A 24,402-nucleotide genomic window follows, 5' to 3' on the forward strand; every position below is an offset into this window, starting at 1 on the left:
TTTTTTATACTCCAAAAAATATTTTTTTTCTTATTATGAATTGGAGGTCCAGGGGCGGGGCTCCTGTCTGCTATTGTCGAGGAAGGCTGGGGACGATTTCTAGCGGCGGCCCTTCTGCGCAGGCGCGAATAATGCCGTCCTCTTCCATCGCATAGACCAGCGACAAAATGAAGTAAGTTGTGTTTACAATCCTTTGCAATCCTCGCTGAAATCGCAACCATATTACAACAATTCTTTGTATGAATGATAGCTTTATATCCGATCTTCCCTTCTGCTCTATTATTTTTTAATAACATGTCAAATAAGAAAGATACAAGCTTTAGAGTTTGGTCTATTGAAATGTTTGTCTTATTTTATCAAGATTCGAAATAATATTTTAACAAAAATGAAAGAAAATGGCAGACTTATTTCACGTGTTGCTACTTATTCGAGCATCTGATTTTCTCAGTTTATCATCCATAGTTTGTATCGTTTCGTCAAATTATTATGCACTTGTAGTTCGGTAGAGAAAGTTACCATGCTCTAATGTATTATTACATATATACAGTAGTAACTTATTCTGTCTTCCCCAGGCTCGAGCTGTGCAATTACAGTGGGTATAAAATCTACCCAGGCCACGGCAAGCGCTATGTGCGACAAGACGGCAAGGTAAAAACCTACGCTGTTATAGAAACTGATATGATAACAACAATCATTAATTAAATTCGTGTGCTTATGTGTTTGCCCTTAGAACTTTTCCAAAGAATTTCTCCTGATACTGTTATGTTAAATAATACATGCACCAAAATACATGTATTTGCAATATGCTGCTACTTATTTTTAGAAGCTTCTTATTTATCATGGGGGATGACGTATGTTTGATTAAGTGTTTCCATGATGAATGATCATTACCTACATTGTTTGAGGGTTACACAATGATAAAAAAATGATGGTTCTGAGAAACTAACAATCCAACACAAGCTAAGGATTGTATTCCGCATATTGAAAACCTTTTTCTGGCGGTACCCGTAATGTGTTTTGTTGCTTGAACTTTATACTTTAAATACTTTGTTACTAGCAAGCTAATCCGTCATTGAGCTGCTTGAATTAGAGTTTACAGATTACTCAAAATCGCAGCTAACTGCATTTGTCAGTGGGTATTTTGTCGTCCTAGCATCTGTGGGTACAATATTGCATTTTTCTAGATATATTTTGTAGTTTTATCTGTAGATAACACAAAGCAAAACTAAAATATAGGGGAAGCTGACTAATTTCCCTTAAAGAACGTTGACCAGCCAATTCTTTGGTCTTGTTTACATCTGACTTATCTCTGTGACTTTCCTAAATTACCATCCATAATAGAACACTGAAACTTGGGTATAGCAATATCTGACATCTCTGTGACTTTCCTGAATAAGCTAAAAAGAAGAGATACTCCATTGTTTTTTATCTAAAGCATGAAATGGCAGCATGATTGGCCTTCTCTAACATGAACCTTAATATCTTCAAGGTGTTCAACTTCTTAAACAAGAGATGTGAGCGTGCCCTTCTCATGAGACGTAACCCCCGTGAGGTGACCTGGACTGTTCTGTATCGCCGCAAGCACAAGAAAGGCACTCAGGAAGAAGTGTCCAAGAAGCGCACCCGCCGTAATATCAAGTTCCAGAGGTCTGTACAGGGTGCGTCTCTTGACAACATCCTCGCCAAGAGAAACCAGAAGCCTGAGGTCCGCAAGGCGCAGAGAGAGCAAGCTATCAGGTGACTTGGTTAACCATGTTTACCCATGTTTAAGGCACATTTTGCTGTGAACTTTATTCTGTGTTCTTATCACATCTTATAAACTAAAGATATAGCTGATACTGATTTGTATAACACAAATTCAAAAGAACTTCAGAAAGACAATAGCCAAAACGTGTGTACCAAAGTCATTTTTGTGCTTTTATATAGCTTTTAAGGTATAGCTTTAGAAATATGTTAAACTCTAATTAATGCTGTATTCACCGCAGTAAAAAAAAGTCAGGAATGTCTGTAAAGTTAAAATTGAATTTCTTCCAGGAAAATAATGAAATGCTTAAATCATGCTTTACTCTGTCAATACGAATATTTCACTGAATGTTCAAAAGCCAATGTGTGTGCATTTTGTCATGTTTTAAAGAATGCAATGCATTATGGGATAAGTTCATTCTTTTGGACAGTGTTCTTTAAAAATGAAGACCAGAAATAGTACAAATAGCACATGTTCACAGCTAGGCCAATTCTACTGTTTTCTTTTGGATTCTGATTGTAAGGGTCATCTTTATCCTGACGGCCTTTACTGATGACGCACAAAATTAAAAAAAAAAGAAATAAGCAGAAACATACCCTGATCCTGCTATTTTAGTTTCCTTGTGTTGTTTTGCGATTGTGTACGGGGCTATGTGGTGCCTGGCTAGTATCTTATTTCATTATCTCAAGTTAATGCGTATTTTAGGGGTAAACTATCTACTATACACTGATTGTCTATCTTTTTGTTTGTTTGGAGACCCAGCATTTCTGTGATGTCTTATTCATACTGGTTGAAACAAGTCTATGATAAAATCTAATCCAACTGAGAAATGTGGGCTTTATATTGTTTCTCTAATTGTGTATGCTTTTATCATATTGCTGATTCTGCTTGTCATTGCTTACAGGGCAGCGAAAGAAAAGCAGAGAGCAAAGGCATCTACTAAAAAGGTAACTACGGGGCTCATGTGTGTGACATGTGCTATGTACCCCTTGTTCACACCCTTTGGCCACACCCTTATCTGTGTACCCTGTATACACCACCCCTAACTTTGCAACCCTCACACACACCCCACACACACCCCACAATGTATACCATATATCTGCCACCTAGCTAGGCACCCTTCGTACACACTCTAATCTGTGTACCCTGTAAACAGCCCCTAGCACCCTTAACACCCACCCAAAGCCGTGTATCCTATAAACAGCCCCTATATTTGCACCTTTAACACCCACCCAAAGCTGTGTACCCTATAAACAGCCCTATATTTGCACCCTTAACACCTAACCAAAGCCGTGTACCCTATATACAGCCCTATATTTGCACCCTTAACACCCACCCAAAGCTGTGTACCCTATATACAGCCCCTATATTTGCACCCTTAATACCTAACCAAAGCCGTGTACCCTGTAAACAGCCCCTATATTTGCACCCTTAACACCCACCCAAAGCTGTGTACCCTATATACCGCCCCTATATTTGCATCCTTAACACCCACCCAAAGCCGTGTACCCTGTAATCAGCCCCTATATTTGCACCCTTAACACCCACCCAAAGCCGTGTACCCTATATACAGCCCGTATATTTGCATCCTTAACACCCACCTAAAGCCGTGTACCCTATAAACAGCCCCTATATTTGCACCCTTAACACCCGCCCAAAGGCGTTTACCCTATAAACAGCCCCTATATTTGCACCCTTAACACCCACCCAAAGCTGTGTACCCTATAAACAGCCCCTATATTTGCACCCTTAACACCTAACCAAAGCCGTGTACCCTGTAATCAGCCCCTATATTTGCACCCTTAACACCGACCCAAAGCCGTGTACCCTATAAACAGCCCCTATATTTGCACCCTTTAACACCTAACCAAAGCCGTGTACCCTGTAAACAGCCCCTATATTTGCACCCTTAACACCTAACCAAAGCCGTGTACCCTATATACAGCCCCTATATTTGCACCCTTAACACCCACCCAAAGCTGTGTACCCTGTTAACAGCCCCTATATTTGCACCACCCACCCAAAGCCATGTACCCTATAAACAGCCCCATATTTGCACCCTGAACACCCACCCAAAGCCGTGTACCCTGTATACAGCCCCAAGTTTTGCACCCTTAAAGCCGCATTGTCACCAGTTTACTTGCGGAGGTCCGACGGAATCCTCAACCGTTCAATCACATCCTCGAAGAAACTTATATACCCTAGACTTCACACGTTTTAGATAGGATCTTGTTCATATGTATGTCAGTGTAGCGTTTCTGTGATGAATTATCATTACCTACATTGTTTGAGGGTTACTCATTGATGAAGACATGATGTTCTGAGAAACAAACATTCAAACACAAGCTCTATTTTCACCTGTGAAAAGATGATTCTACAATCTCGGTCAAAAGAAGTAGGACACTTTTAACCAGTATTAGATGGGGGAGAAGGAGGAAATGTGTTACTCAGCCAAGTGTTCCGCTTTTTGTTGTGGATTGTAGAATACGTTTTCATTGAGGACAATAATACAAGAAACCTCCATACGTACATTCTCTATCAAAAGTTTTGCTAAAACTTTAGTATACCGTAATAAAAAGGACACATTTTAGGTATGTCTGCTTGCTTGTGGAGTCCTGTTGTATTTATAAACCTTTTGACCCTTTCACAGCCAACCACTGCCCAGCCCGCTGCCCAACGACAGAAGGCTCAGAAGAATGTCAAGCAGATGGCTGCCAAGCCGCGTGTGGGAGGCAAGCGATAAGCTTGGCACTGCTCTGTAAATTACCCTAATAAAACTCTGCTCAAAATTTTCATCTTCTTATTCATCTTTTTATGATTCTTTGGTTATTCTGCGTTTTTTTTTTTCGCGAAATATAGAGCAAGAAGCTGTTAAAATGTTTACAATGTATAGAGCACCAATGTTCTAGCAGTTTTTATAAAGTCTCTTTAAGGTATTTGCCTAAGCTAGCATTCAAACCCACACAGACTCAAATGTTTTTTTGCCTAACTCTTATTTAGGAGTTCTATTTTGAAATTCCGAAAAAAAAGAAGAAAAAAAGAAAAACAGACCAATATCTTCACACTACAAAGACCGATTTCTCATAAAAATGCTCTTGGCAGAGAGAGAAGTTAGCACAGACTGAAAAAGGGGATTTATTTTAATATCTTTTAACATAGTTCCGATAAAGTTGCGGTAATTTCAACGAAGGATTCCAAATCTATAAGATCTGGTGCATCAGAAAAATTCTAGAATAAAGAGTAATAAGACGAACGTGGAGGGAAAAGCAAAAAGCGATAAGACGAACCCACGGCGTCGGAGGGGGTAGGGTGCGGGAGAAAAGAGCATTGAGCGATAAGACGAACCTACGGCGTCGGAGCGGGAGGGAAGAGCAAAGAGCGATAAGACGAACCCACGTCTTCGGAAGGGGTAGGGTGCGGGAGGGAAGAGCAAGGAGCGATAACACAAACCCACGGCGTCGGAGGGGGTCGGGTGCGGGAGGGAAGAGCAAGGAGCGATAACATGAACCCACGGCGTCGGAGGGGGTAGGGTGCGGGAGGGAAGAGCAAGGAGCGATAAGACGAACCCACGGCGTCGGAGGGGTTAGGGTGCGGGAGGGAAGAGCAAGGAGAGATAAGGGGAACCCACGGCGTTGGAAGGGGTAGGGTGCGGGAGGGAAGAGCAAAAAGCGATAAGACGAACCCGGAGGGGGTAGCGTGCGGGAGGGAAGAGCAAGGAGCGATAAGACGAACCCACGGCGTCGGAGGGGGGAGGGAAGAGCAAGGAGCGATAAGACGAACCCGGAGGGGGTAGGGTGCGGGAGGGAAGAGCAAGGAGCGATAAGACGAACCCACGGCGTCGGAGGGGTTAGGGTGCGGGAGGGAAGAGCAAGGAGAGATAAGGGGAACCCACGGCGTCGGAAGGGGTAGGGTGCGGGAGGGAAGAGCAAGGAGCGATAAGACGAACCCGGAAGGGGTAGCGTGCGGGAGGGAAGAGCAAGGAGCGATAAGACGAACCCACGGCGTCGGAGGGGGGAGGGAAGAGCAAGGAGCGATAAGACGAACCCGGAGGGGGTAGGGTGCGGGAGGGAAGAGCAAGGAGCGATAAGACGAACCCACGGCGTCGGAGTGGGTAGGGTGCGGGAGGGAAGAGCAAGGAGCGATAAGACGAACCCACGGCGTCGGAGTGGGTAGGGTGCGGGAGGGAAGAGCAAGGAGCGATAAGACGAACCCACGGCGTCGGAGTGGGTAGGGTGCGGGAGGGAAGAGCAAGCAGCGATAAGACGAACCCACGGCGTCGGAGGGGGTAGGGTGCGGGAGGGAAGAGCAAGGGGCGTTAAGACAAACCCACGGCGTCGGAGGGGGTAGGGTGCGGGAGGGAAGAGCAAGCAGCGATAAGACGAACCCACGGCGTCGGAGTGGGTAGGGTGCGGGAGAGAAGAGAAAGGAGCGATAAGACAGACAGACAGACAGACAGATTTTATTTATTGGTCCCTTGAAACAGTAAAGTTACATCGGTTAGTGACCAAAAAATTTTAAAAAAGGTAAAATAGTACGTATATAAGACGTACAACAGCTATTATGTGATTGTTCTTAGTTTTAGTTTACATTGTATTTCCTTTCTTTCATTTTTTCTTTTTCTAAATCTTTTCTGATTGTTTTTAGTTACTACTTAGTTTTACATTGTATTTTCTTTTTTCTTTTTTTCTTTCCTTTTTTCCCCTTTCCTTTTTTTATTTTTATTTGTATTTGTATTTTTTTTTTTTTAAGACGAACCCACGGCGTCGGAGGGGGTAGGGTGCGGGAGGGAAGAGCAAGGAGCGATAAGACGAACCTACGGCGTCGGAGGGGGTAGGGTGCGGGAGAGAAGAGAAAGGAGCGATAAGACGAACCCACGGCGTCGGAGGGGGTAGGGTGCGGGAGAGAAGAGCAAGGAGCGATAAGACGAACCCACGGCGTCGGAGGGGGTAGGGTGCGGGAGGGAAGAGCAAGGAGCGATAAGATGAACCCACGGCGTCGGAGGGGGTAGGGTGCGGGAGGGAAGAGCAAGGAGCGATAAGACGAACCCGGAGGGGGTAGGGGGCGGCAGGAGGATACCCTTGATATCCGGGGAAGTTCTTGATGGAAGTTTTTCATGGAATTTGTCCTAAACCCAGGCTTGCACTGTATGCGTAGGAGGGGGTGGGGTGGGGGGCAATATGTGTGAGGCTCTTTGTCAAAATCATGGCTTGTACTAAAAATCCTTTTTCTGTTTTATTAAAAAAATGCCGTAATCTAAATCAGAATTACATCCACACTCATGCGTGTTCACACTATGTCATGGTTAATAAATCCATTACTGGACAACATTCACCTAAGGCTGAATAATGAGAAAGTTAAAATGTTTATACAGACCTTGGTGGCTGCTAAAAATTTAACGCTCACTAACTAACCATAAATACGCGGCCTTATCAATCCATAATCTTGGGGGGGGGGGGTGAATAGATTCGCGGATCGGCGGATTCGGCCCCGAAATTGTCACGGACTGCGATAAGCTCTTAGTAAAAAAAAAACTATGGCTACGTACGATATGCATCTAAAAAATCAGAAGTCAAGTCAGAAACATAAGACTATTCTATGCCGTGCTTGTTATAGGCGTGACTATGGCTGACTATTCTATGCTGTGCTGGTTATAGCTGTGACTATAACTGACTATTCTATGCTGTGCTTGTTTTAGGCGTGACTATAGCTGACCCTTCTATGTCGTGCTTGTTATAGCTGTGACTATAGCTGACTATTCTATGCCGTGCTTGTTATAGCTGTGATTATAGCTGACTATTCTATGCCATGCTTGATATAGCTGTGACTAAAGCTGACTATTCTATGCCGTATGGCTTGTTATAGCTATGACTATAGCTGACTATTCTATGCCGTGCTTGTTATAGCTGTGACTATAGCAGACTATTCTATGCCGTGCTTGTTATAGCTGTGATTATAGCTGACTATTATATGCCATGCTGGTTATAGCTGTGACTATAGCTGACTATTCTATGCCATCTTTGTTATAGCTGTGACTATAGCTGACTATTCTATGCCGTGCTTGTTATCGCTGTGACTATAGCTGACTATTCTATGCCATCTTTATATAGAAGGGTCAGCTATAGTCACAGCTATAACAAAGATGGCATAGAATAGTCAGCTATAGTCACAGCTATAACAAGCACGGCATAGAATAGTCAGCTATAGTCACAGCTATAACAAGCACGGCATAGAATAGTCAGCTATAGTCACAGCTATAACAAGCACAGCATAGAATAGTCAGTTATAGTCACAGCTATAACAAAGATGGCATAGAATAGTCAGCTATAGTCACAGCTATAACAAGCACGGCATAGAATAGTCAGTTATAGTCACAGCTATAACAAAGATGGCATAGAATAGTCAGCTATAGTCACAGCTATACGGTTCAATAGGAAGTGCACGTATAAAAAGGGAGGCAGAGATAGGTAGAATCAGATCAGACGACCCGGAGGAACCAGGACTGACGAAATAAAGCAAGTACCAATCTACGCTGTTATCTGGTCTACGTTGTCGCGAACCCCCGTGACATTACTACCCCCCTTTGGGCACCTAGCTTAAAGGGATTAATTGCTCAAGCCAGCATATTGTATTTCAGTTATCTCTAGTCTTGATTGCTAGCACACGTTCACAGCTTCACTCTATAATTCTTTGTTCTTTTCAACGTTTATATATCAAGCTCATATTTTTTTTTTCCACTGTTACGATGCCGCGAGAAAAGAAATGTCCAGGCTGCAAGAAGCCAGTAAATGATCATGATTTTGGCGTGCCAGGGAAACATTGTGACGGTCCTGGGGGCGTTCCCGAAATTCGGGGCAATTCTACTACACGGAACGACGAACTGTTGAATTCGCTCGCCGCCGCTGTTCAAACTCTCACGGCCGAGGTTCAAAGTTTGAAGGCCGATCATGCTAGCAGTCGTCAGTCCCATTCCTTGCCGCCCTCCGACGTTGCTTCGTCGTCGCGATCTTCTAAAGATGTATCGCCGCGCCGTGCGACGACGGTTACTTTGCCCGAGCTTAGAGCCATGGATGACTTGGCCGACGCGGCGGATCGACGTGTGGCTCATGTTCTGCCCATTGCATCCAGTGAGTCCGATGAGGAAGCTGATATGGGTGCGCTGGCTTCCTCTCCGTTACGGAAGCCAAATAAAGCTGGTAAGTTGAAGTCTGGCAAGGAAGACCGTCCAACTTCAGAAGTTGTAGTTAAACAGTTGTGGCCGCAACGTTTTCTTTCCTTGACTCGTGCTAGTCAGGAGATTACTTACGAACGTCTTACCATGGCAGAATTCGTGGCGGGGTATGCACAGATTCTACAATTACGAGAGATCAGTTCGTTCGAGCGCGCCGAACGACACAAACATTTGGTAACGCTGATGTACCACGCACAGCTATACGAATGGGAGGCGGTGCTTGCCTTCCATGGAGCGGTTTTGCTTGAAATCGAACGTGGCTTATTGAAGTGGGGTGATTCCTTTTCCCACCTCGAAAGCAGAACCCTCCATGGTCAGCTACTTTCACCGCCGAAAAAGCAGTCTTACAGTTCAGGGCCGACATTGTTTTGTAGAGATTATCAACGCGAGAAGTGCATTCATACCAAGGATCATTATGGTTACGTCCGAGGCGAACGTAAATGGGTAAAACATATTTGTGCGGCTTGTTGGGTACAATCGAGAAAACAGGAATCGCATAGAGAGGATTCATCTGATTGTCCGCTTTCAGGGGAATCAAAAAACTGATAAACTTCGCCCTTGGTCAAGACATTGGGGGCGTTCCTTCCGTTACTGTTGCTTCATTTCCGGATATGTCGTTTTGTGCTTTGAATGCTGATGCTTGCTCCCAGCCGCTAAAGGCTGCAGTTCCTGACTGTCGTGGCTTTTCCACGGGCGCTGATTATATTCATGATGTGTGTTTTCCTCAGCCGGTGGAGGCTGGTGTTCTAGACTGTCGTGGTTTTTCCACGGCCTTTCCTCGTGACTCTCAGCAGGCGAATGATTTTTTATTTGTACGCACATGAGTTAGTTTTTCGTTCTGGTCGCCCGAACTTTGTGGTTTCTCGCCTGCCCGTTCCAAGTTCCCTAAAGATCAATACTTGGAGGACTTTGTTGTATGATTATGACGACCAAATGATTTGTGATTTCCTGGAGTTTGGTTGGCCGGTGGGTTTCACTGGCGATACTGTTCCTATTTTTGATGCTCGCACTCACCGGGGTGCGCTCAATTTTGCGACTCAAGTTTCAGAGCATTTACAACGTGAAGTCTCGCTTGGTCGTGTCGCTGGGCCGTTTACGGATCCTCCCTTCGGGGGTGGATTTGTTACTTCACCGTTGAACACGGTTCCCAAGCGAGATTCTGAAGAACGTAGGGTAATTGTGGACTTGAGCTGGCCTAAGGGCGGTTCAGTAAATGATGGTATTCCGTGTGATAGTTTTCTGGGAGATCCGTTCGTGACTTGTTATCCCACTATAGATGACATTGTGGAAGCGATCGTGCAGTTTGGCCCGGGTTGTTTTCTCTATAAGAGGGATCTGCGGCAGGCGTATAGGCAGTTTCCTGTGGATCCCGGCGATTACCGTTTACTTGGGTATATTTGGAATGGACATTATTACTTTGACACTGTTTTAACTATGGGGTTACGCTCTGCTGCTCATTCATGTCAGCGCGCCACCTCAGCGGTAGCTTGGATTCATCGACAGCAAGGAAAAGCTTTATTTAATTATTTGGATGATTTCATTGGGGTTTCTGAGGCTAGCTCTGCGACTTCCGATTTTGAGCAGTTGGGGACTCTTCTCTCCTCTCTGGGACTGATCGAATCTGTTTCCAAAGCCTGTCCGCCTTCATCGTTCATGCTGTGTTTGGGAGTGATGGTAGACACGAATTCATTTACGTTGTCAGTTAGTCCTGAGCGGCTAGCGGAGTTAGAGCTTCTCTTACATGATTGGAGGAACCGCAAAACTGCTCGCAAACGGGAGTTACAATCCCTAGTTGGCAAACTTGTGTTTGTTTCAAAGTGTGTTCGTCAGAGTCGGGTGTTTATCTCGCGCTTATTAAGTCTGCTACGAACAGTTCAATACAATCATCTTCACGTTAATTTAACCGCGGAATTTCGCAAGGATATTATTTGGTGGTGTCATTTCCTGCGAGAATACAACGGAGTATCTATGATTAAAACTACCTCTTGGAGTTCTCCGGGGGAAGTTTTTTCTACAGACGCTTGCCTGGTTGGTTGTGGAGGCGTTTGTGACAATGAATATTTCCACGCTTCATTTCCGGATGTGGTTGTGGCTCAGTCCCTCGATATAAATTGTTTGGAACTTCTCACTATTGTGGTGGCGCTTAAGTTGTGGGGTCAACGGTGGACGGGACTCCGTTTAACCGTGCGCTGTGACAATCAGGTTGCTGTCACGATTCCTCGGCTTTGGCCTCTCTGCAAAAGGATCTACGACAGACATTACAAGCTGCTTATAGCACAGGGACATATAGTAATTTAAAGACTCAATTTAAGGCCTTTTTTCTATTTTGCTTATATTTTGACTTGACTCCATTACCAGCAGACATAGATACGGTCTGTCTTTATGTACAGTTTTTATGTCGTTCGATTGCACCACCTTCGATTCGTAATTATTTAAGTGGGGTCAAGTTATTACATCTTTTCGCCGGTTATGACTATGCATTTACTAAGGATTTTAGTTTATCCCTAGCCCTGCGGGGAGTTTCCCGTAGGATACCACATGTAACTCAGAGGGCTCCACCGGTAACTCCTAGCCTTTTATTGCTAGTTGCGCGAACAGTAGATTTTCAACATGATGCTAACTCTTCTACATTGTATTGCGCATTTCTCTTTGCATTTTTTCTTATGGCGCGTATAGCTAATATCGTACCGCTTTCTTTTAAGGCATTTAATCCTACCCGCGATCTCACACGGGGTGATGTTTTGTGTAACGAACACGGGCTTATCGTCACGTTTAAGCATACAAAAACTATTCAGTTCGGTCAGCGTCGATTACACATTCCTCTGTTACGTATTCCAGGCTCGTTATTATGTCCGGTCGCTGCCTATAACAACATGATTCGCCTGGTACCCGCTTCTGCACGCAAACCGCTGTTTTTATTGCTTGGGCATTCAGGCCCGTTTGCTTTGACGAAGTCCCGTTTTGTTACCGAATTTCGTCTGGCGCTTTGCTCAGTGGGGGTTGCTCATGCTGACTCATATCGGGGACACTCATTTCGACGCGGCTGTGCCTCTTGGGCGTTTAACCACGGAGTACCAGGGGAATTGATACAGTTGTATGGTGATTGGGCTAGTGAATCTTACAAATTGTATTTAGAATTTAGTAATCAATCAAAATTGGCGCTTGCTTCCCAGCTACGTGCTTCCATTCAGGCCAGTAGTTAGGCCTTCTGCACTGTTTTGTTGTTTGGCCGGTGATTTGGTGGCAGAGAGGTTTATTATTATTAGTTTAGTTTTTCATTTATCAGTTTGTAGTGATTTTATAATAAACTTCTCTTATGCCAAACACAAAACAGTGTCAGTGGTTTATGTTGGGTTGAGGAATTTACCCCCCTTTGGGCACCTAGCTTAAAGGGATTAATTGCTCAAGCCAGCATATTGTATTTCAGTTATCTCTAGTCTTGATTGCTAGCACACGTTCACAGCTTCACTCTATAATTCTTTGTTCTTTTCAACGTTTATATATCAAGCTCATATTTTCCCGCCCTCCCACCCTGGGCTTTGTGTGAAGGGTGGCAGAGAGGTTTATTATTATTAGTTTAGTTTTTCATTTATCAGTTTGTAGTGATTTTATAATAAACTTCTCTTATGCCAAACACAAAACAGTGTCAGTGGTTTATGTTGGGTTGAGGAATTAATGAGTTATTATAACCTAGCTATCAGATGCCTGGGCGGAACAGACGAGAACGTTGGCTTTATGAAGCTTTCCAGACCCTGAACTTATGTAAGAACTTGAGCGCGAGCGTGAAAACCAGTCGAACGTAAACGCAAGAAAAATCCTTCGCTTGCACCTGTTGCACTTTGCTCGAGTGTAGGCAAGTTATTCTCCGTAAATTTTAACACCTTATGTCATTTTAGGTTGTTTACCTTGAATCGGCTAATTTGGGCATTAAGCCAAACGGTTCCTGGATTCGTTTAAGAGATGATTTTGGGGTAAACCAATTTTAGGGTGGTAATATCACAAAGCAACTTTGCGGTATTGGAAAAGGAGACTTTTACAAAAGTTTTACGTCCAAACTTATTTATGTTAATATAACGTGTGAAAAGTGGTCTAGAAAAGGATTTCATTTCGAGATGATGATAGTCGTACCGGTACAATATGGGGTCTTTTTTTGTTATTAAACTTTTATGGTAGATATTTTTGGTTTTGACATTTTGGTCTATATTGATGAATGATAATGAGACTTACCCATGCCTGGAAGAGTATCGGTAGGAGTTTGTGTCGTAGGACCAGATGGTGTACTCTCTTGAGCTTAAATATCAATCAGGACTAACATTATAGCAGAGGTTAAAGGATAACTCGCCCTCGAATATACGAGACAGACAGACAGAAGCACAAGAAAACGGACGGTCATTACCATTCGTGTGGTCACGGTCTTGTGTGCTCTGTGGTCGAGTTGTTGTTACAGGGGCTGTACAAAAAAGTAATTAAGCAGTAATAGATATTAATTACTTAATAAAATGGATCAGATATCTATATATACGCCGTTCAACTTAGCCTTGGTACCTATACACGTCTTCCCGTCGCCAATAAGACCGTCAGGACACGATCGACACAACACACCATCCGGGATTTCTCTGCACTTAACTCCTGGGTAACACGTGTCTTCGCCACAAATGCGCTCTTTCTCATCACATAGGGCGCCTTTATAGCCCACGTGACATCGGCAAGTGTAGTTGTTTATTCCATCGATACATGTTCCTGAGAATGAATGATCAAAATTTCAACAACAATTGTCGAGCCCCGATAACGGATCCTCCAAAAGAAATATGGAAACATTGGGTTATCGGGGTGTTGTTCGAATGAAGGAGATGTTCGAATAACAGAGTGTTCTTGTTACCGTGGGTTCGGGTTTCTGGGTATTCGGGTTACTGGGTGTTCGAGTTATTGAGGGTTCGGGTTACTGGGTGCTCGGGTTATTGAGGGTTCGGGTTACAGGGTGTTCGAGTTATTGAGTTTTCGGGTTAATGGATGTTCGAGTTATTAAGGATTCGGGTTACTGAGTGTTCGGTTATTGAGGGTTCGGGTTACTGAGTGTTCGGGTTATTGAGGGTTCGGGTTACTGTGTGTTCGGGTTATTGCGGGTTCGGGTTACTTGGTGTTCGGGTTACCTGGTGTTCGGGTTACTGGGTGTTCGGGTTATTGAGGTTCGGGTTACTGGGTTTTCGAGTTATTGAGGGTTCGGGTTACTGGGTGTTCGGGTTATTGAGGATTCGGGTTACTGGGTGTTCGGGTTATTGAGTGTTCGGGTTACTGGGTGTTCGGGTTATTGAAATTTCATCCCTAGCACCTTAACTTTGTCCATCAAATTCCTACATACCCCTCTTACCACTGTAAGCATTACTACGCGACCACCTGAAGTCGATCGGCGATTGGCGAAGTCAGGCCTTCTTTAGTAGAAATGGAAGCGACTTGCTGCGAAGAAGTTGTGTGGCGGAGGTTCAGCCCGCTGAGGTGGAGGAGAATCAGATTTGGGATGATCCCAAGACCTTAAGTATTTGATAGTGAAGGAGGAACGCAGTTTGATGATTTTTTTCGGCTTGTAGCTGTCAAAACACTTTTCGCGCCGGAGTTGTAGACTCAAGAGATGGCTGAATGAATTGAGTTTTTGGGGGGTTCTCCACTTATTTTTGGGTAGGAAAGTGCCGCCTAGGTCTCCAAAACCTGACCCTATCAGAGACCCAAAATCCTCGGTTTTTATACCCTACCAAACACCTACGGCTAAAATTACATACCCTACCGCTCAAACTTATACCCAATAAGTCGTGATTAAAGCGGAAATTCACTGTCAATCAAATGTTTAAATAAATTGTCTTTTTCGCTTAATGCGGCAATGTGTGTATTGGTCAGTCATACTGACAACATTGTCCACTCTATCAGAGACCTAACAAGAAAACAAGCAAAAAGCGAAAAAAAGATACCCTATCGTAGACCTCAAGAGCCCAAACACCCTACCCTAAAGGGCGGCACATACCCGTATAACAAATATAGGGGAGGACCCACCCCCTCCGGGCTAGCTTTCTTGTTTTTCCACGCCGTTTGCGCTACTCGATCGAGCCACTGTGCAAATATAAGCGCTTTATTTTCTTCACAAACGTTTTGCTAATTTTCAATACATCTGCGATTTTCGTGTTATTCAAGCCATCCTGAACGAGCAAGTAAATAACTCTCCAACGAAGAGCAAGTGGGTAACTTCGAACCATTTCGATCAGTAATGGCGGCTTTCCGTTTCAGGTACCGGCTCCATTTGATTGACGGCTGAGAATCGCCAATTGCCAATCGCCGATTAAGTTCCGGTGTTCGCGTAACAATGCATACAGTGGTAAAACCCGATAAAAGGCAATAGCTCTTTCAAAATTCATTAATTATTCAATAACTATTTTGCCAATCTGGTGAACGGTTCTGGTTACAAGAATGGAACTATTCTAGCGAGACTCGAAAAGCGTGACCAAATAGGTTTCATTTCCTGGAGAAAGAGGAGTTGAATAAAAGTGAGTTTTGAATGTTTTCACTACATAAACCATTACATTTACTACTTAACTAACATTACTCGATTAAAGGTTTTTTTTATTATTAATAAGTACATGCTAGATCAAATATGATCGCTCATGCAAACGTGATATTTTAATATCGTGCAAACGTGCTACACACAAACATGGTAACTAAAATGTACCATAAAGAATGGGGGTAATGGTGACAAATGATTTACAAGAATACCACCTCGCCATCATTTCACGGGCTTTCGCCTTCTTACCGTTGACACAAAGGCTAGATTGGCAATCATCAATGTCACTTTCACATCGGCTTCCGTTGAATCCCGCAGGGCAGGCGCACTCGTACTGGCCAGATCCCCGTGGGTGGTAGGGGTGGGGATGGCATGTTCCCCCGTGTTGGCACGGGCACTCCATCGCCTTTACGGTAACTGTCGTTGTATCGCTGGCGTTGCACTCATCGGTGGCTACGAATTTGAACGTCTTGCTGTCGGAGGTTGTCATGGTGATGTTCAGTTGTCCATCTGGCGTGAACACGTAGCCCTGCGCGTCGGTGTTGGCAAGGGAGTACGTAACGGGACGGTTATCTGGATCCAGAGCTTCAATCTGAAGCGATAACATCTCTCCAACTAATGCGAATTGAACTGAAAGTGTGGTGAAAACAGGCGGGGAATTAACTGAAAAAGATATTTAAGTAATATTTAGTCAATATAAAATTGCCACTTCATTGAAATAGCCAGTGTCTTCATTATCAAATCTAAATATAAAGTAAAAACTAAAGTTCAAACTTCGGACACCGTTTTTGTTCTTGACTTCTTCGCTTCGAATGCATGTATCCGTAAGGTATTGCCGTGCGTAAATAGCGCCACAAAATCACGTCTTCCATTTTGTAGCATTTTGAATTCTAAATTATTCAAACTATTTACTTCAAAGTGTGTGATGACCATGAATCACTGGCTGAAAGATTCCTCTATCGTTTTTACCATTACGCTTGTTCCATGTAAACTGACTGTTTGCGTTTCAGCATTACGCCTGTTCCATGTAAACTGACTGTTTGCGTTTTACAATTACGCCTATTCCATGTAAACTGGCTCTTTGCGTTTTTCCTTTACGCCTGTTCCATGAAAACTGACTGTTTGCGATTTACCTTTAAGCCTGTTTCATGTAAACTGACTGTTTATGTTTAACCTTTATGCCTGTTCCATGTAAACTGGCTCTTTGCGTTTAACCTTTACGCCTGTTCCATGTAAACTGACTGTTTGTGTTTTACCTTAACGCCTGTTCCATGAAAACTGACTGTTTGCGTTTTACCTTTACGCCTGTTCCATGTAAAAATGACTGTTTGCGTTTTACCTTTACGCCTGTTCCATGTAAACAGACTGTTTGCGTTTTATCTTTACGCCTGTTCCATGTAAACTGGCTCACTGCGTTCTACATTTAGGCCTGTTCCATGTAAACTGGCTCTTTGCGTTCCATATTTACGCCTTTTCCATGTAAATTTGGCGTTTCCCAAGAGTCGAAAGTCAGAGACTCGAGACTTATAGGCCGAAAGTCGGAAAGATATCTAAAATATCGAAGAGTTTTAGTTTTCCTCGCTCATGAATTTTATTTTTACTTTAAAACATATTTCAGATATCTTGTTCGACTCTCGGAGTTTCACAATTACGCTTGTTCCATGTAAACTGACTGTTTGGGTTTCAGCATTACGCCTGTTCCATGTAAACTGACTGTTTGCGTTTTACAATTACGCCTGTTCCATGTAAACTGGCTCTTTGCGTTTTTTCCTTTACGCCTGTTCCATGAAAACTGACTGTTTGCGATTTACCTTTAAGCCTGTTTCATGTAAACTGACTGTTTATGTTTAACCTTAACGCCTGTTCCATGTAAACTGGCTCTTTGCGTTTAACCTTTACGCCTGTTCCATGTAAACTGACTGTTTGTGTTTTACCTTAACGCCTGTTCCATGAAAACTGACTGTTTGCGTTTTACCTTTACGCCTGTTCCATGTGAAAATGACTGTTTGCGTTTTACTTTTACGCCTGTTCCATGTAAACTGACTGTTTGAGTTTTACCTTTACGCCTGTTCCATGTAAACTGGCTCACTGCGTTCTACATTTAGGCCTGTTCCATGTAAACTGGCTCTTTGCGTTCTACATTTACGCCTGTTCCATGTAAATTTGGCGTTTCCCAAGAGTCGAAAGTCAGAGACTCGAGACTTATAGGCCGAAAGTCGTAAAGATATCTAAAATATCGAAGAGTTTTACTTTTCCTCGCTCATGAATTTTATTTTTACTTTAAAACATATTTCAGATATCTTGTTCCACTCTCGGCGTTTCACAATTACGCTTGTTCCATGTAAACTGACTGCTTGCGTTTCAGCATTACGCCTGTTCCATGTAAACTGACTGTTTGCGTTTTACAATTACGCCTGTTCCATGTAAACTGGCTCTTTGCGTTTTTTCCTTTACGCCTGTTCCATGAAAACTGACTGTTTGCGATTTACCTTTAAGCCTGTTTCATGTAAACTGACTGTTTATGTTTAACCTTAACGCCTGTTCCATGTAAACTGGCTCTTTGCGTTTAACCTTTACGCCTGTTCCATGTAAACTGACTGTTTGTGTTTTACCTTAACGCCTGTTCCATGAAAACTGACTGTTTGCGTTTTACCTTTACGCCTGTTCCATGTGAAAATGACTGTTTGCGTTTTACTTTTACGCCTGTTCCATGTAAACTGACTGTTTGCGTTTTACCTTTACGCCTGTTCCATGTAAACTGGCTCACTGCGTTCTACATTTAGGCCTGTTCCATGTAAACTGGCTCTTTGCGTTCTACATTTACGCCTGTTCCATGTAAATTTGGCGTTTCCCAAGAGTCGAAAGTCAGAGACTCGAGATTTATAGGCCGAAAGTCGTAAAGATATCTAAAATATCGAAGAGTTTTACTTTTCCTCGCTCATGAATTTTATTTTTACTTTAAAACATATTTCAGATATCTTGTTCCACTCTCGGCGTTTCACAATTACGCTTGTTCCATGTAAACTGACTGCTTGCGTTTCAGCAATACGCCTGTTCCATGTAAACTGACTGTTTGCGTTTTACAATTACGCCTGTTCCATGTAAACTGGCTCTTTGCGTTTTTCCTTTACGCCTGTTCCATGAAAACTGACTGTTTGCGATTTACCTTTAAGCCTGTTTCATGTAAACTGACTGTTTATGTTTAACCTTTAGGCCTGTTCCATGTAAACTGGCTCTTTGCGTTTTACCTTGACGCCTGTTCCATGTAAACTGACTGTTTGTGTTTTACCTTAACGCCTGTTCCATGAAAACTGACTGTTTGCGTTTTACCTTTACGCCTGTTCCATGTAAAAACGACTGTTTGCGTTTTACCTTTACGCCTGTTCCATGTAAACTGGCTCTTTGCGTTCTACATTTAGGCCTGTTCCATGTAAACTGGCTCTTTGCGTTCTATATTTACGCCTGTTCCATGTAAATTTGGCGTTTCCCAAGAGTCGAAAGTCAGAGACTCGAGACTTATAGGCCGAAAGTCGGAAAGATATCTAAAATATCGAAGAGTTTTACTTTTCCTCGCTCATGAATTTTATTTTTACTTTAAAACATATTTCAGATATCTTGTTCGACTCTCGGAGTTTCACAATTACGCTTGTTCCATGTAAACTGACTGTTTGCGTTTCAGCATTACGCCTGTTCCATGTAAACTGACTGTTTGCGTTTCACAATTACGCCTGTTCCATGTAAACTGGCTCATTGCGTTTTTTCCTTTACGCCTGTTCCATGAAAACTGACTGTTTGCGATTTACCTTTAAGCCTGTTTCATGTAAACTGACTGTTTATGTTTAACCTTAACGCCTGTTCCATGTAAACTGGCTCTTTGCGTTTAACCTTTACGCCTGTTCCATGTAAACTGACTGTTTGTGTTTTACCTTAACGCCTGTTCCATGAAAACTGACTGTTTGCGTTTTACCTTTACGCCTGTTCCATGTGAAAATGACTGTTTGCGTTTTACTTTTACGCCTGTTCCATGTAAACTGACTGTTTGCGTTTTACCTTTACGCCTGTTCCATGTAAACTGGCTCACTGCGTTCTACATTTAGGCCTGTTCCATGTAAACTGGCTCTTTGCGTTCTACATTTACGCCTGTTCCATGTAAATTTGGCGTTTCCCAAGAGTCGAAAGTCAGAGACTCGAGACTTATAGGCCGAAAGTCGGAAAGGTATCTAAAATATCGAAGAGTTTTACTTTTCCTCGCTCATGAATTTTATTTTTACTTTAAAACATATTTCAGATATCTTGTTCGACTCTCGGCGTTTTACAATTACGCTTGTTCCATGTAAACTGACTGCTTGCGTTTCAGCATTACGCCTGTTCCATGTAAACTGACTGTTTGCGTTTTACAATTACGCCTGTTCCATGTAAACTGGCTCTTTGCGTTTTTCCTTTACGCCTGTTCCATGAAAACTGACTGTTTGCGATTTACCTTTAAGCCTGTTTCATGTAAACTGACTGTTTATGTTTAACCTTTAGGCCTGTTCCATGTAAACTGGCTCTTTGCGTTTTACCTTAACGCCTGTTCCATGTAAACTGACTGTTTGTGTTTTACCTTAACGCCTGTTCCATGAAAACTGACTGTTTGCGTTTTACCTTTACGCCTGTTCCATGTAAAAATGACTGTTTGCGTTTTACCTTTACGCCTGTTCTATGTAAACAGACTGTTTGCGTTTTATCTTTACGCCTGTTCTATGTAAACTGGCTCTTTACGTTCTACATTTAGGCCTGTTCCATGTAAACTGGCTCTTTGCGTTCTATATTTACGCCTGTTCCATGTAAATTTGGCGTTTCCCAAGAGTCGAAAGTCAGAGACTCGAGACTTATAAGCCGAAAGTCGGAAAGATATCTAAAATATCGAAGAGTTTTACTTTTCCTCGCTCATGAATTTTATTTTTACTTTAAAACATATTTCAGATATCTTGTTCGACTCTCGGAGTTTCACAATTACGCTTGTTCCATGTAAACTGACTGTTTGCGTTTTACCTTTAAGCCTGTTCCATGTAAAAATGACTGTTTGCGTTTTACCTTTACGCCTGTTCCATGAAAACTGACTGTCTGCGTTTTAACTTTACGCCTGTTCCATGTAAACTGGCTCTTTGCGTTCTACATTTAGGCCTGTTCCTTGTAAACTGGCTCTTTGCGTTCTACATTTACGCCTGTTCCATGTAAATTTGGCGTTTCCCAAGAGTCGAAAGTCAGAGACTCGAGACTTATAGGCCGAAAGTCGGAAAGATATCTAAAATATCGAAGAGTTTTAGTTTTCCTCGCTCATGAATTTTATTTTTACTTTAAAACATATTTCAGATATCTTGTTCGACTCTCGGCGTTTCACAATTACGCTTGTTCCATGTAAACTGACTGTTTGCGTTTCAGCATTACGCCTGTTCCATGTAAACTGACTGTTTGCATTTTACAATTACGCCTGTTCCATGTAAACTGGCTCTTTGCGTTTTTCCTTTAAGCCTGTCTCATGTAAACTGACTGTTTTTTGTTCAACCTTTACGCTTGTTCCATGTAAACTGGCTCTTTGCGTTTTACCTTAACGCCTGTTCCATGAAAACTGACTGTTTGCGTTTTTCCTTTACGCCTGTTCCATGTAAAAATGACTGTTTGCGTTTTACCTTTACGCCTGTTCCATGTAAACTGACTTTTTGCGATTTACCTTTAAGCCTGTTTCATGTAAACTGACTGTTTATGTTCAACCTTTACGCTTGTTCCATGTAAACTGGCTCTTTGCATTTTACAATTACGCCTGTTCCATGTAAACTGGCTCTTTGCGTTTTTCCTTTACGCCTGTTCCATGAAAACTGACTGTTTGCGATTTACCTTTAAGCCTGTTTCATGTAAACTGACTGTTTATGTTCAACCTTTACGCTTGTTCCATGTAAACTGGCTCTTTGCGTTTTACCTTTACGCCTGTTCCATGTAAACTGACTGTTTGTGTTTTACCTTAACGCCTGTCCCATGAAAACTGACTGTTTGCGTTTTACCTTTACGCCTGTTCCATGTGAAAATGACTGTTTGCGTTTTACCTTTACGCCTGTCCCATGTAAACTGACTGTTTGCGTTTTACCTTCACGCGTGTTCCATGTAAACTGTTTGCGTTTTACCTTTAGGCCTGTTCCATGTAAACTGGCTCTTTGCGTTCTACATTTACGCCTGTTCCATGTAAATTTGCTCTTTGCGTTTTACCTTTACGCCTGTTCCATGTAAACTGGCTCTTTGCATTTTACTTTTACGCCGACTCCATGTAAACTGGCTGTTTGCATTTTACCTTTAGGCCTGTTCCATGTAAACTGGCTGTTTATGTTTTACCTTTACGCTTGTTCCATGTAAACTGGCTCTTTGCGTTTCACCTTTACGCCTGTTCCATGTAAACTGACTGTTTGTGTTTTACCTTAATGCCTGTTCCATGTAAACTGACTGTTTGCGTTTCAGCATTACGCCTGTTCCATGTAAACAGACTGTTTGCGTTTTACAATTACGGCTGTTCCATGTAAACTGGCTCTTTGCGTTTTTCCTTTACGTCTGTTCCATGAAAACTGACTGTTTGCGATTTACCTTTAAGCCTGTTTCATGTAAACTGACTGTTTGCGTTTTACCTTTACGCCTGTTCCATGTAAACTGACTTTTTGCGTTTTACCTTCACGCGTGTTCCATGTAAACTGTTTGCGTTTTACCTTTAGGCCTGTTCCTTGTAAACTGGCTCTTTGCGTTCTACATTTACGCCTGTTCCATGTAAATTTTCTCTTTGCGTTTTACCTTTACGCCTGTTCCATGTAAACTGGCTCTTTGCATTTTACTTTTACGCCGACTCCATGTAAACTGGCTCTTTGCGTTTCACCTTTACGCCTGTTCCATGTAAACTGACTGTTTGTGTTTTACCTTAACGCCTGTTCCATGAAAACTGACGGTTTGCGTTTAAACTTTACGCCTGTTCCATGTACAAATGACTGTTTGCGTTTTACCTTTACGCTTGTTCCATATAAACTGACTGTTTGCGTTTCAGCATTACGCCTGTTCAATGTAAACTGACTGTTTGCGTTTTACAATTTCGCCTATTCCATGTAAACTGGCTCTTTGCGTTTTTCTTAACGCCTGTTCCATGAAAAATGACTGTTTGCGATTTACCTTTAAGCCTGTTTCATGTTAACTGACTGTTTATGTTTAACCTTTACGCCTGTTCCATGTAAACTGGCTCTTTGCGTTTTACCTTTACGCCTGTTCCATGTAAACTGACTGTTTGTGTTTTACCTTAACGCCTGTTCCATGAAAACTGACTGTTTGCGTTTTACCTTTACGCCTGTTCCATGTAAAAATGACTGTTTGCGTTTTACCTTTACACCTGTTCCATGTAAACAGACTGTTTGCGTTTTACCTTTACGCCTATTCCATGTAAACTGGCTCTTTGCGTTCTACATTTAGGCCTGTTCCATGTAAACTGGCTCTTTGCGTTCTACATTTACGCCTGTTCCATGTAAATTTGGCGTTTCCCAAGAGTCGAAATCAGAGACTCGAGACTTATAGGCCGAAAGTCGGAAAGATATCTAAAATATCGAAGAGTTTTACTTTTCCTCGCTCATGAATTTTATTTTTACTTTAAAACATATTTCAGATATCTTGTTCGACTCTCGGCGTTTCACAATTACGCTTGTTCCATGTAAACTGACTGTTTGCGTTTCAGCATTACGCCTGTTCCATGTAAACTGACTGTTTGCGTTTTACAATTACGCCTGTTCCATGTAAACTGGCTCTTTGTGTTTTTTCCTTTACGCCTGTTCCATGAAAACTGACTGTTTGCGATTTACCTTTAAGCCTGTTTCATGTAAACTGACTGTTTATGTTTAACCTTAACGCCTGTTCCATGTAAACTGGCTCTTTGCGTTTAACCTTTACGCCTGTTCCATGAAAACTGACTGTTTGCGTTCTACATTTACGCCTGTTCCATGTAAAAATGACTGTTTGCGTTTTACCTTTACGCCTGTTCTATGTAAACTGACTTTTTGCGTTTTACCTTTACGCCTGTTCCATGTAAGCTGGCTCTCTGCGTTCTACATTTAGGCCTGTTCCATGTAAACTGGCTCTTTGCGTTCTACATTTACGCCTGTTCCATGTAAACTGGCTCTCTGCGTTCTACATTTAGGCCTGTTCCATGTAAACTGGCTCTTTGCGTTCTACATTTACGCCTGTTCCATGTAAACTGGCTCTTTGCGTTCTACATTTACGCCTGTTCCATGTAAATTTGGCGTTTCCCAAGAGTCGAAAGTCAGAGACTCGAGACTTATAAGCCGAAAGTCGGAAAGATATCTAAATATCGAAGAGTTTTACTTTTCCTCGCTCATGAATTTTATTTTTACTTTAAAACATATTTCAGATATCTTGTTCGACTCTCGGCATTTCACAATTACGCTTGTTCCATGTAAACTGACTGTTTGCGTTTCAGCATTACGCCTGTTCCATGTAAACTGACTGTTTGTATTTTACAATTACGCCTGTTCCATGTAAATTGGCTCATGAATTTTATTTTTACTTTAAAACATATTTCAGATATCTTGTTCGACTCTCGGCGTTTCACAATTACGCTTGTTCCATGTAAACTGACTGTTTGCGTTTCTGCATTACGCCTGTTCCATGTAAACTGACTGTTTGCATTTTACAATTACGCCTGTTCCATGTAAACTGGCTCTTTGCGTTTTTCCTTTACGCCTGTTCCATAAAAACTGACTGTTTGCGATTTACCTTTAAGCCTGTTTTATGTAAACTGACTGTTTATGTTCAACCTTTACTCTTGTTCCATGTAAACTGGCTCTTTGCGTTTTACCTTTACGCCTGTTC

General features: G+C 42.5%; 3 protein-coding genes and 1 non-coding gene across 5 annotated transcripts; 3 read left to right on the top strand and 1 right to left on the bottom strand.

Moving 5' to 3' along the window:
- The first annotated feature begins 87 nt into the window (after positions 1–87).
- LOC5503642 (60S ribosomal protein L24) lies at positions 88–4,533 on the top strand. Its single transcript, XM_001624599.3, has 5 exons — positions 88–172; positions 573–648; positions 1,490–1,737; positions 2,649–2,691; positions 4,395–4,533. Exons 1-5 carry the CDS (start codon positions 168–170, stop codon positions 4,485–4,487), a joined length of 465 nt encoding a protein of 154 aa, XP_001624649.1. The 5' UTR covers positions 88–167; the 3' UTR covers positions 4,488–4,533.
- LOC116611560 lies at positions 867–945 on the top strand. Its single transcript, XR_004293548.1, has one exon. It is a non-coding gene; the product is annotated as a small nucleolar RNA SNORD34 (small nucleolar RNA).
- Positions 4,534–8,426: 3,893 nt separating the features above from the next.
- LOC116604737 lies at positions 8,427–11,804 on the top strand. Of its 2 annotated transcripts, none has more exons than XM_048722018.1 (2): positions 8,427–8,937; positions 9,067–11,804. In XM_048722018.1, exon 2 carries the CDS (start codon positions 9,771–9,773, stop codon positions 11,268–11,270), a length of 1,500 nt encoding a protein of 499 aa, XP_048577975.1. In that variant the 5' UTR covers positions 8,427–8,937; positions 9,067–9,770; the 3' UTR covers positions 11,271–11,804. The 2 variants fall into 2 exon arrangements, with proteins under 2 accessions (XP_048577975.1, XP_048577976.1); XM_048722019.1 differs by having other exon boundaries at positions 8,437–8,937.
- A 1,330-nt stretch (positions 11,805–13,134) lies between these two features.
- Positions 13,135–16,126, bottom strand: LOC125559740 (protein crumbs homolog 1-like). The gene is made up of 4 exons (XM_048721346.1): positions 15,766–16,126; positions 13,518–13,712; positions 13,369–13,422; positions 13,135–13,262 (listed from the first exon to the last, which is right to left on the bottom strand). Exons 1-4 carry the CDS (start codon positions 16,121–16,123, stop codon positions 13,171–13,173), a joined length of 699 nt encoding a protein of 232 aa, XP_048577303.1. The 5' UTR covers positions 16,124–16,126; the 3' UTR covers positions 13,135–13,170.
- Between the last annotated feature and the right edge of the window lie 8,276 nt (positions 16,127–24,402).

This window comes from Nematostella vectensis, chromosome 14 (assembly GCF_932526225.1).
Source record: "Nematostella vectensis chromosome 14, jaNemVect1.1, whole genome shotgun sequence".
Classification (NCBI taxonomy): Eukaryota; Metazoa; Cnidaria; class Anthozoa; order Actiniaria; family Edwardsiidae; genus Nematostella; species Nematostella vectensis.